Source organism: Melopsittacus undulatus, chromosome 11 (assembly GCF_012275295.1).
Source record: "Melopsittacus undulatus isolate bMelUnd1 chromosome 11, bMelUnd1.mat.Z, whole genome shotgun sequence".
Classification (NCBI taxonomy): Eukaryota; Metazoa; Chordata; class Aves; order Psittaciformes; family Psittaculidae; genus Melopsittacus; species Melopsittacus undulatus.
The window spans coordinates 14,175,719-14,188,372 of NC_047537.1; the positions used below are offsets into that span (position 1 = coordinate 14,175,719).

General features: G+C 38.4%; 1 protein-coding gene across 1 annotated transcript; it reads right to left on the reverse strand.

Annotated features, from left to right (window-relative positions):
* Positions 1-3,840: 3,840 nt before the first annotated feature.
* On the reverse strand, positions 3,841-12,654 carry DHRS7C (dehydrogenase/reductase 7C). Its single transcript, XM_005140885.3, has 6 exons — positions 12,499-12,654; positions 8,255-8,367; positions 6,761-6,971; positions 6,342-6,434; positions 4,795-4,950; positions 3,841-4,173 (listed from the first exon to the last, which is right to left on the reverse strand). Exons 1-6 carry the CDS (start codon positions 12,650-12,652, stop codon positions 3,965-3,967), a joined length of 936 nt encoding a protein of 311 aa, XP_005140942.1. The 5' UTR covers positions 12,653-12,654; the 3' UTR covers positions 3,841-3,964.

Here is a 12,654-nt window from a genome sequence, read left to right on the forward strand (position 1 = left end):
ATTTGAACTGTACCTCGAGGCATCCTATAAATCAGAATGTCAGACCACAATGAAACAGTATTAATAAAAATGTATACTTGTGTAGCATTAGTTTGTTTTTTTTTAATAAATAAATCATATTTCCACAGGTGTTTCAAGGAAGTCTTAGTATTGGTAAAGTAGATTCAGATGTCTCAGTTCCAAAAAGACAGTGATATAAGCCCTCCAATGCTCTGATTTGTAATCAGTCTCTAGTGCTAATATAAAGTACGTGAGTTCGTTAGAATTTCAGAGGAGTTTCCACCCTAATTCTCTATTGAAAAGACTGTAAAGCTCCCATCCCAATCCATGCCACCCTAAGCTGTATGTCAGATAAATCACCTGTTTCTTTCCACTGCTTAAGAATGGCACTGGGAGGTTAGCTCTGGATAGACTGTATTTAGGACAGATGTCTGAAATTAGACAAGAGACTCCTCAGTCCTAAGACTTTCCAGTCTTAGCATTTTTAAAATTCTTCCATACTTCAAGGGCCTTTGTGTCCAGCAGTGTAAATTATCTTGGCCAACACCAAGATACAACTGATTTCACCACAAGAACCCTTACATTTAACACAGTGGAGCTGCAGCACACATTAACAGAAAATGGTGTGCCACCCACCATATACATACTTCAGACCAACTCAAAGAGGTTTCTCATCTTGTGGATGTCCCATCCCTGGCAGTGTTCAAGGCCAGGTTGGATGGGACTTGAAGAAACCTGCTATAGTGGAAGGTGTCCCTTCCCATGGCAGGGGAGTTGGAACTGGATGAGCTTTCAAATGTGCCCCCATCTAAACCATTCTATGATTCTATGTGACTTTCAGACGTGAGAAGTTAAGAAAAATTAAAAGGGCTGTAGCTGAGTATCTTGCTCCTATGACTCCTACAATGAAATCTGTAGGCCTGCTTTCATCCTCATTTATGAAAGTTAATATTATTAAGGAATTTACATAGCTTAAAATATGGATGAGTGAGGCTAACAGAAAATACCTCTTAATGAACTAATCTCATAATATTCTTATTGTCATAGTATTTTTATATGCAACATCTATACCCAGGTATTCAGGCAGAGATGGACAAAAGAAATAGAAAATTTATGATTAAATAATAGATTTTCCTGGTGGAAAAAATACTACTTCAGAAATACCAGTGGAGAAGCCTTGTTCTTCATATGAGAAAAACCCACAGAATTATAGAAAAGTGTGACCCATTTAAAAGGTCATCTAATCCTTCTTTTTCACTAGGCAGGATAAACTAAAGCTGCATTGCTTTTTTACAGATGTTTCATTAATCTCTTCTCTAAAGCTTTCAAATACAGGCATTCCAAAATTTCTGCAGTATTTATCCTTCATGCTTAACTATTCTTAGCAGAAAATTCTTTCCCTGTAAATCTCCTCTACATTAACATTAGCACATTGTCTTTCTACAGCAGAAATGGAGAACAGTTTAGTTCTGTCCTCTAGGAAGTACATTTTAGGTATTTGAAACCTGTTTAGATATAACTTTCTTCTACTTTCTATATTAAAAGTCCATCTGTTCTTTAAAAAATTCTTGGTAGCTCATGGGCGTGATTTTACCTTTGTTACTCTTTTCACTGTAGTTTCTTGAACTGTTCCATGTTTTTAAAGTGAAATATTCAAAATCACTGAAGAATTTCTAATATCTGGAAAGTGCAAAATGAAGCAGATGGATTATTCAGCTTATTTTGACACATGATCCATTTGCTTTTGCAACAAAGCAAGACAAGATTGATTCATGTTTAGTTGTGATGTCCTGTGACTCTCTGGTCTTTTTCTGATGAAATTACCCAGTTATTTCATACTTTGTTTCTGTGGGGCTGTGAAGGGCTTGGCTGTTGCAGAGGTTCAGACACAAGTACAAATGAGACCACAGCAGAAGCTCTTTTTTTGAGGGAGAGGAGTTCTCTTGAGGAGCAAGCAAATTTTGGACAAAGTGGATGTTTGACTTCACAGTTAAGGTATAGTCATTCAAACAATAAAAACCCAGTGTTACAACAGCAAATAGATGGAGCTCCAGCAGGTACTGCAGGAACCCACTGCTTAGGAGTAGTTGTTAATACTTTCCTGAGGTAGATGCATGCATGTTTCTTGAAGCCAGAGCAATTGAATTAGAGATACATGAAAAGGTTAACAACCCTACAAGATGATAACCATGTATTTTCTTGCACTGAGAATTCCTTTCATGTTTGGTGAGTCTTATTGATAGAAAGAGGTAGAAAATTGCAGCTGCTGTTGAAATCTATATGAGCAATGGGGCTTATTGTAGCAACAAATGCAGTTTGGCTGCATGCTTCTTGGGTATTTCTTTTGTAGGTATTCTGCAAACAAGGCATTGATAGTGCCTGCAAAAAAGTAGGTGATCGTGATGTCTGTGAGAACTCATGGCATAGGAAAGGCCAGGGTAAGGTCTGGGAAACAGAATTTACAGTCTTAGATTAAAACTGACAATCAAGACACCATTATATTATCTTTATATATATTCTGGTTCATTTCATAGGATGAGACAAAAAGAGGTAAGTAAGTCCTCAGCATGAACTTGGAAAATGGAATAGGGAGGAAAAGCCTAGAATGACTATGAGTGAGACAGTGTGATGAATATGTGATATTCACACAGTAAGTAATGGCCATGCTTATGGTGGATGTGATGATTAAGTACCACATGTAGCAGAGTGGACAAGGGAACTCAATGTTCAGTAGCAGTAAGAAAAATTCCTCAGGACCAGGACTTTGCATAAGACATACAAAAGAAGGAAAGAAGTGAAAACCCCAGGAAGCATTTGTATGATTGTGTGTGAATCCAGACTGCCTATCTTTCTTAAATGCTGCATTCGGCAATGTCCTGTCCATCTAAAAAGTAATAATAATAAAAAAAAAAGATATACCAGGAAAAGATATAAAAAAAGATAGGAAGAATAATTCAGACTGCACAACATGGGAGACTAAATATATATCAAGGTTCTCCCACTTGGAAAACAGGTAACTGCATGGAAAGTATGATGGGCATGGATGACTGGGAGTCAGTGAATTGAGTGCCATTATTTTTGTCTCTCACAGTAAACGAAGTAGGAGATACCAAAGAATATTATCTGACACCCAGTTTAAAGTAAGCATAAGGAAGTCCTTATATATATATATATATATATACACATATATATGATCAATTCCTTCAGGGATAGAATGCTTTGAATAGGAATTTGAAAAAAAATATGAAAAATTGGTTGTTTAACAAGATGCAGAGACTGATTTTGTTTCAAACTGTGTAGCAGATGATCAGAACCCGGGAGAGTGTAACACAGGAAGCATCTCCATATTATTGACCCATTCTAATAACCCACTTTTTAAGAAGCATGCACTCCAGGGTCCTCTTGCAGGTGGGATATTGCACTATGTACGCTCTTATTAGGGCTCACCATTTGTATATCCTGCAAGTATTTTCAAAGAGTACATCTGGGGAGCACTCTGATCCAGTCTCTGACCCAATTTTCTGCTGATTTTTACTCCTCAGCATCCCACATCTTCCTTTTCCCCTATCCCTTTGTTCCTGTAAGCTCTCAGCAGTCCTAGCACTTGCAGACTACTCTGATAAGTTGCTGCAGGTCCCCAGAATTTGATATGCCAATTTAGACTGGGAATTACTCTCTTCTAACAGCTGTAGAGTTCCTAGTAGAGTTTTTCCTATACTGTTGTAATGCAAACATGATATCTTGACATATTCACTGAATCTAGAATAATAGAAGTCTCACAGATGAATGTGTGTCAGTGGCAGTGAATCACTGAGACATTGACTGGTTCATGTTTAATAAAGCCTCCTGCTTTATTCTACCTATAGTGAGAAGCAGAAATCATTGACATAAACTCTTTGCTATAAACACTGACAGAAACATAAACTTCTTTTAGGTCAAAAGCAGGGAAAAAACATGAATAAAATCAGTTTTCTTCCTCTGTCTTCTGCTTTTCCCTAATCCCCGAGGCAACAATGGCAAAAAATAGCTCAGGAAAGAAGGTGCGAATGTAAACTGCTGCTCTGGGGATGGGGTTGGCCATAAGTACCTCCTGCTTCTTACTGCTCACAGTGCGCAAGACTTCCTCTGCCACCTCCACTGGGTGCACACCATATGCCACCTTTCTGAAGAAGACTGTAAATCAAAGAGAGAGGGGTGAGAGCTACAGCAGACAGTCAGACACATCTGAAGGAATGGTGGTGAAAAGATACTCAGCTAGTGAAACAGCCAAATTAGTTACATTCCTATGCACTTTTCATCCCTTATCCATTCCCTTTCCCTCATCAGCATATCCCTAATATCTTTTTACAGTTTTAAAGTAAAATCCTCACAGTGCCTGAAAGAAAGAACCACTTGAGTGGAGTGGAAATCTCTATCTCCACTCCTCATGCTCTGGTGTATTTATTTTCTCACACAAAGTTGTCTTTTTCCATCTCCTTCTCTTTTCACTAGGCTCATCCCATCTCTCCAGTCTCTCTTTTCTTTTACTCCCTATCCTGTTCAGGTTTCCCAGGGCAGTGGTGGAGCTACCATCCCTGAAAGTGTTCAAAGCTGTGCAGATGTGACATGGATTAGTGGTGGCCTTGGCAGTGCTAAGATAAAGTTTGGACTTCATGATCTTAAAGGTCTTTTGCAACCTGGTTGATTCTAGGTTGTAATTTGCATTCTTCTTCTTATGTTCCTTCCCCCTGCGAAAAGCCTCCATACTGCTGTATGGACCTCAGGTACTGTCTCTCTTAATGCATCAGCACTTACATTTCCAAATAGATGCCTCCCAGTTGCCAGGTGCTGGTTGCCGATGGTATGAACAGATGAAGGTTGGATTCACAGTGCTGACAGATATATCAAATTCTTCCATTTCAGCTCTAAGACAATCAAAAAAGCCTACAGCAGCATGCTTAGAAGCCGCATCTAAAAGAGAAAAAAACACCACATATGTGTGTTTGGATATAGGAAGGCATGGGTATCGCTATATAAAACCATAAGCCCTGCAGCAGCAATCTAAGACACTTTTAATATTAATGATAAAGTAACTGAAGGTTAGGAGGTTTTTTAACTACTCTTAGTGCCTTTTTATTGAGAATGGTATTAAAGAAGGGTGATAGTATGTGAACCTTGACCAAAAAAACAGAACTATGTGTTGAGTGCAGCAGAGCTGCAAATCACCTTTCCACCTCGTATTTGACTTGGTTTGCAGTGAAAATCAACCTGTGTATAATAGAACCTAATGGCATGTGGGCTCCAGAAATGGAAAGAAGCTTCTTCATTCATTTGTTTTCACATTCTTTGTTCTGGCAGCTTCATTTCATGCCACATAGATACAGGTAGAGACATGGTATCTTGATGACCTCTTCTCCTACTGATGATCTTATACACATACAACGTATCTTGACACAATTGGCTTTTTCCTTGATGAAAACCATTTCAGATGTCCCACCAATGTGTTGTTTCTTCTCTAAGCCTTTTTCATAGTTTTTATACTTATTTTGAGATGGAGGACCACAATTGCACACAGTGTTAAAGATGTGGGCACTGCATAGATTGATACAAAGGCATAAAGAAAGGATTTTTTTTTTCTCAGCTGCTTTCCTCACAGTTTATGTTACTGTATATTGCTTTCATGCAACTATAAGTCACAATCCTGATGTCTTGCAGACCTCTTAATTCTGAGCCTATCATCCACTTTGACCTCCTGTCACAGCTGAAAATGCCTATTTACATCTATCTTCTATTTCTGTCCCCTAACTTTACATTTTAGTACGGCAAAGACCTTTCATCATAATTCAGGACGGCTTAGCTCTATTAGGGGATTCGGATGAAAGACCTCTAAAATCTTCTCAAAAGCCAAGCGCAATACAATTACTACATCTCCTTTGGAACTCCCACATATAAAACCATTAAGTGTATAAGACTCCCTTTACAAAACAATAGCTAGTATCTAGTATCTAGTGTGTTATATTTATACACTACTTCACTCTTCATTATGGTTTCTACTAATACGCCCAGTACACCTGTTAGACTTTCAAGTTTGCCATTTCTTGAATGATCATAAAAAAACCCTTGCTGTCACATTTGTTACTCCCTTGTCCTCAAGTACCTTAGGCAGTCATTATACTTCAAAGATAGCATTTTACTATTTCTTCTTGAGTTCCACTTCTTTGATTTTTTTCAGCCAAATATTGTATTATTAGTTTATTGAATTAGGATACAAGTTAGAACTTTTAATAACTTTTAATTATCAGTGCCATGGAATACTCACAATTTATGCATTAGGTTGTACATTTTTGCTACATAAAACTTACAAGCTGCACGAAATGGTATTCCTATTTTTCCTTGGATACTATTAATGAGAACTATTTGGCCAGTTCTTCTTGCGATCATGTTGGGAAGAATGGCTGAAAAAAAAGAAGAAAATTAATTAAAGAAAGAGCTATGTAAGTAAAAGGAGTCAATGTAATTGGTGAAAAAAAAAGTGACATCTGAAGTGTAGACAGCACAGCTTTGATGAAGTTTGTCTCAATACCACAATCAAAAATATCACAAAATCCAGTAGCTGGAAATTGAGTTTCTTCCACACTTCACTTGGGTTGCACATGCAGATTTGGGTCCAGTATTATCAGATTTAATTGTCATTCTGTCTCTGTCCTTGCAACAGCTTTGAAAACAATTGGATTTTAAGCTTAAAGTGACAGCAGCAAAACAGAAAGAAAAACTGAAATACCTTTGGTTAATGTTATAGGTCCAAAATAGTTGGCATCCATTATCTTTTTATCGAGTTCCAAGGAAATGCTCTGCACTGCTCCTTTCACCTTCATACTTGCATTGTTGATCAGTATATCCACACAGCCATAGCAATTCACGATTTCTTTAGCTACATCTCGAATGCAGTTTATATCTGTTATATCCAGAAGTATGAGCTTTGGTGCATATGTCTAATAAAGGAAAGATTTACTTAAAGAATACCTCTTACATAAAAATCTATTTCCATTTACTTTTCTTGCAATTTTATTTACCTGGCTATCTAAAGAAAGGGGTCTTACCATTCTCACAAAACCTTTGATTCGTTCTTTTAACCCACTCTATAAAGAAGGTAGTTCAGCAATGGGAATACATAGACTCTGAAATGCAGGTGAAGCAGAACATGATGGGAAGGGAAAGCTGGACTTGACCCTTTTGAGTTTTGTCTCTTGTAATCAGTGGAGACAGATAATAGACAAAGAGGGTGAGTCCCATCAGTCCAAGTTTGGGTTTATCTGTAAGCAGCCCTCTGGAGAACTTTGCTGACCACAGAGTTTAGGGTTTAGTGCTTAGTCAGGTAATTTACATATACATGTGGGGCAGTTGGAAGGCACTGTATTAGTATGATGATCTAACGTAGATCCCTTATTCCTACTTTCGTAGTTGAGCCTGTCAGGCTAACATGAGCACACTGCTTTTATAGTTATTTATGCAGATGAATGAAGACCACTGAAAATAAAACCCAAAAAACAAAATAAACGCCCCCCAAAAACCCAAAAGCAGATATTTGTTTGTCTGGCCGTAGAATTAGTGTGATGCCCTCAGGAACCTGTGCCCTGAAAGTTATCTGTTGGTCACAGAAGGAAAGCCTTCCCATAAGCATCAAAGAAATACCTTCCAAAGATCTGGCAACAGGGAGAACATTGCATGTATACTTGCATGGTGACCCAGAGAGAGGTAATGAGGAAAGGACACTCATTCATATGCTCCCATGCTTTTCAAGCTGGGACTTCTCCCAGAGTGGAGAAACTCAAAATTTACTCAGTCTTTAGACCCATTTCCCACTCTTTGAACACTCTAATTATGTGAAAAATGGGTAATAATTCTGTTATTAAATGAAACACTTTGGACCCCTTTCATCTAAATTAACATGCAAATTCTTCTGCCTAGCATTTCTGCTTGGGTGGGTTCTTCAAAATGCAGGACCACTCAGTTGCTCTAAAGTAATTGCCTTGAATTAGCTCAAGAAACCAGGAATTCAGAGTTATACTTTTGGCATCATGATCTGAAAACCTTCAGAGGTTTCTCTCTCGCTCTCTGGACTGTTTCGGATGTGTTACCTGGGTGACCAAAATCACCATTAACAGTGAATCATGTTTCATGTACCTTGTTTTACTGGATTTAAAAGCACTTTGTGTGCCTGAACCAGATGTTTACATCAAGCTGTGAATTTTCAAAGCAGTTAGGAAATACTTACCACACTGGGATCTGCCACATTAATTAAAGCATCATACAAGGCTTCTAACTTTTCCCATGTCCTGCCACACAACACAAGCCTTGCTCCTCCATTGTGAAACACCCGAGAACATTCTAGAAGAGAAACAGGTTCAGAAGAAACAATAACATTCACAACAATTTGATTTTATTTATTTTGCCTGAAATGGGATGCTGGTTTTGCTAATGAAGTTAAATCTATGCTTTAAAATGCATTCATTTTGAAGGAATAAATATCCATGAGAAAAAAAAAAGAAAGCATTAAATGGCAATAATATGTGAGTAATAAATTAATATTTGATGGCTTGGCTTCAAGAACAAAGATTTGGGAAGGGCTTTACCCACGCTTACTACAAGCGCGATGATGACTAAAAGGGCAATGTGGGACAGGCAAATCCAGTTGGAAGAAAGGCTGGTTGGTCATTCAGGATGTTTCCGAACAAGACTGTCATCTCCTGGGTCAATCTCGAGCGACCAATGTCCTGAACCGCCTGCATGCTGTAATGGTATAATGCACAATTAATGGTACAGCACAATGGTACTGCTTACTCATGGGATTTAATAAATATTTAATTCATAAAAGAACAATATGTCAATTAATGAATGATGGTTTTGGCTAAGAAAAATAATTCTGATTATTTTTCTTCCTTAACTCTCTTCACCTACTGTAACACTTGCTATAAAGAAAAATATATGCATAAATATATGCCTAAGGTTGCTACAATACAAACTGCAAGGTTTTGCAAACCTTCATGTCTACTGCAGTATAAAGAAACCAACCAACCCCAGTAAGTAATAAAACTAGCTTTGTATGCTACCTTCATGAAACTCATCTACAGCTCTGAGAAACAGCAATGCAGAAAAACCACCCACTGGGCCACAGATGGAGCACCAATGAGAGAGGCATTTCTTCTAGATTCTCTTCCTTTCATATGTAATCCATCCCAAGACCTTTATCTTCTGAGTTTTAGACCTTCCCAGTAGTCAGCAGAAACATCAGGGTCCAGCTTGAGCTACCTCTTGTTGACATTCCCTGAAGCCTCCTTGAGAAGGCCATTGAGAAGTTTCTGGCTATGCTAGTCTGGCACTGTGTTTTCTCCATACAGCCAGGGATATTCAGAGCTAGGGGTTCACCCCAGTTTAAACTAGGTCTCTGGGGAGGATTCTTCTCCCACTCTTACACAATTGAACTATGATCATGATTTTGTGAAATTGGGGACTCACATAACAAGAGGAACTGGCAGTCAGTGTTACCCATCATCCCAACAAGAAGAACTGACAGTCAGTGTTACCCATCATCCCATCTCAGAACTATCTAGAAGACTGCAGCCAACTCATTAGTTTAGGTCTTCATGGGAGTATGTGATCAAGAAGATCCAGATTATGAAATAACAGGCTGGAGCATCTTGACAGCGTGTGTCTGGTCTATTTTTTTCTCTATGTGGTGTTGATGGAGAACACATTCCCCACTGTCTTCTCAGTTTGACCAAAGAAAGAGAATGGACATCTCTTAGTCATCTTTTGGAATTTATTGTCAGTTGTATCCCTCTAGCTGTTATAGGCTGCTACAGGGTCCATGTCCTAGCTCAGCTGAACAAAACCTGTGTCTCTTAGTCAGGAATCTGTAAAGGTTGTCTGTACTCCTGAACAGGAAAAGCACACAATTGCCTGCCTTTTCTTTCTTGGAATAGATAATGTCTTTCAGATAGGCCTGAGGATACAACTGATGATTTGCCCACTGTGCCAAATATCTGGTTTAGTGTACAGCCAGATAACTAGTTGACAGTGGGTTATGTGTACTGGTAGGAGTGGAAATCAAGGGTTCTTTTTCTTCTCACAGTTTTTTTTTTCCTCATTAGGTCTTCCAAAAAGCTCTCAGCCTTGGAGTTCTCACATTTGGCCCAGAAATCAAATCTGTTTGACAGTTACATATTCAGCATGGGAACAGGGGTATGGTCTTACAATTATTTTTATACCTTTCCAGACTGTTTGATTTGTCTAGGCTCCTATGGCCTTTGCTGAATGGACAACAGTACAACACTGGTGCTATAGCTGTCTGTCCTCCAAAATGTATTTTCTTCAGATTTCAATACCCACAAAGACAGTTATGTTAATATACCCATCTTGGATTTCTTAAATGCTAATGTCAGACTCTTAATATCAGTATGGAAGCACTTCTGGATGCACTTTTTTATTTGTGGAAACCTGTGCAGCTGGAGACTTTTATTTATGTAATCTTTTTCATTATTTACAGCAGTACTTTTATTTTCATTTTCTTTTTCTAGCATAGAAAGATATTTGGTTTAAAGCCTAAAAGATTATTTGCCACTACAAGGACAACTATACCAGTATTTTTCCTATAAACATTAACAGTTGGGGCAACCTAATGAATAAAAAGTGACTACTGTGGCACCAATGATGTTCTCTTCTAGAAGTATCACAGACTTTTCTGAGTTATAGTAGTGAGATGAAATAGGAATCAGGTTTAAATAACAACCATAAACGATTGCAAACATCTTTAATCAACATAGTTTTTGTTTCTCTTTTTTAACTTTAATGAATGTTGTCTTTAGTCTGGAAATTCTTGCATGTGGGTAAAGGAATTTGGCTGTTACCTAAGAGCTCAAATATGCAGCAGCTGGACAGCCAGCTGGTATTTTAAAGCTCTAGATGAATGGCCATCACATATACATGAGTGCACTGCACAGTAAATTCTTCATGATTTGGAATCATTCAAACATGCAAATAATTTCTGAGCATCACTGTATTCTGGGATACCAGCAGTAGATATGTTTAGGATAATAGAACAAAATTGCTTTGAGTTATCTCCTTTCTCATCTCTGTGAAAAAGGGGATGGGGTGGGGGAGGTGATTGCCTTTTAGTCTCAAGAGACAGACAGCAGGTAGTCACAAAACCAGCCAACAAACAAAAAGATGAAGATAGGTTAATAAACAAACTGAACTCAGGAAAATCTTCGCAGGAGTCATGCAGTGTTGGAGAAATGTTCAGTAGATGTTCCTTATCCTTGGATGCTTCCAAGGCTTGAAGCCACACACAACCATGTCTAGCACTGGTGGTATTCCTGCTCCAAATAGGACTTTTGTCTAGAAACCTCCAAGTATCATATGTTTCTAGATCACATCTCAGCTAGAGAAGTCTAAATCATGTTATCTTCAAACAAAATACTGACCTATAACCAATCAGAGAAAATGCATGCTAATATCTTCAACTGAAACTGGAGAGTGTCCCAGAAAAGAAACGACCAGGTGGGATACGGAGGTCAGAATTAGTTCATACCTTGTCCTAACAGGCTCTCATGAAGAGCACTCCTTTGTTAGCATCTTGTGTATTATCTGTTGCAAACCTCTGTTCTGTTCTGCTAAGGAATAATTCTGCAAGAGCACTGCCTTTCTTCATATATTTTCTGCTTGGGTGTGCAAGATTTCCAACATAAAGTCTTATGGAAAATGCCAAGATGTAGCCTCAAACTATGTTTTATCAGGCACTTAAATCTACTGCCTCTCAAGTGATGCCCAGTGCAGAACTGTACCTTTAATCTGGTAGCACCATGTAAGCAGGCAGTATGAGCCAAGGAGAAGTACATGCTGAATGGCTGACCAGCCAGGCAATCAGCTTATATAAATAGCTGAACTATCACATACCCTCTCCTTCCATCCACTGAACCAACCATTACACATAGCCAGGCAACCCAGTTGGAGGGAAGAGGAGTAACATGGTGATAGAGGGGCAGAAATACGCATAGGGACATTGAGCGTTCCTCACAAGGGGTGAGCACTATTGTTTAGAGGAAGCAGGAAATATTGAAGTCTTTAAAGGGCTGAAAATGAACATGTAAAAATTAAGGTGAAACCTGTTTGTGCTGATTTGCAACTACTCTGCAGTGACAGTCCATGTAATAAGATCTCATAGTAGCAACATGCTAAAAATAACACTCATCATGTGCTTACAAAACCTCTCATTATATTGAATTAAATAAATAGAAACCTCTGCAGTTCCTAAATGCTTAGCAGTGTTTCCTGTGGCTGAGACTTAAAAAGTACATTTAAATAATGTAGGATTTGTTTGGAAATATATTTCTTAACTTCTGTTTCATCCAGGCAGTTACAAGCATATAAAAGGTACTGTGAATGGACATTTTATCCCTTAGAGGGTGGTTCTCTGGCTGTTTATATTCTCTAACACTGCAAAGAAATGAGACAACTCACCCTTGCCCAGTCCAGAGATGGCATCTGTGATCACCACCACCTTGTTTTGCACAGCTGACTTGGACAATAGCCACCGGACTGACTGGTAAATATAGATAATTCCACTGATCCCAAAAAGCAGCAGTGGTAGAGCAAGTACAGCAAAAATACCCATTT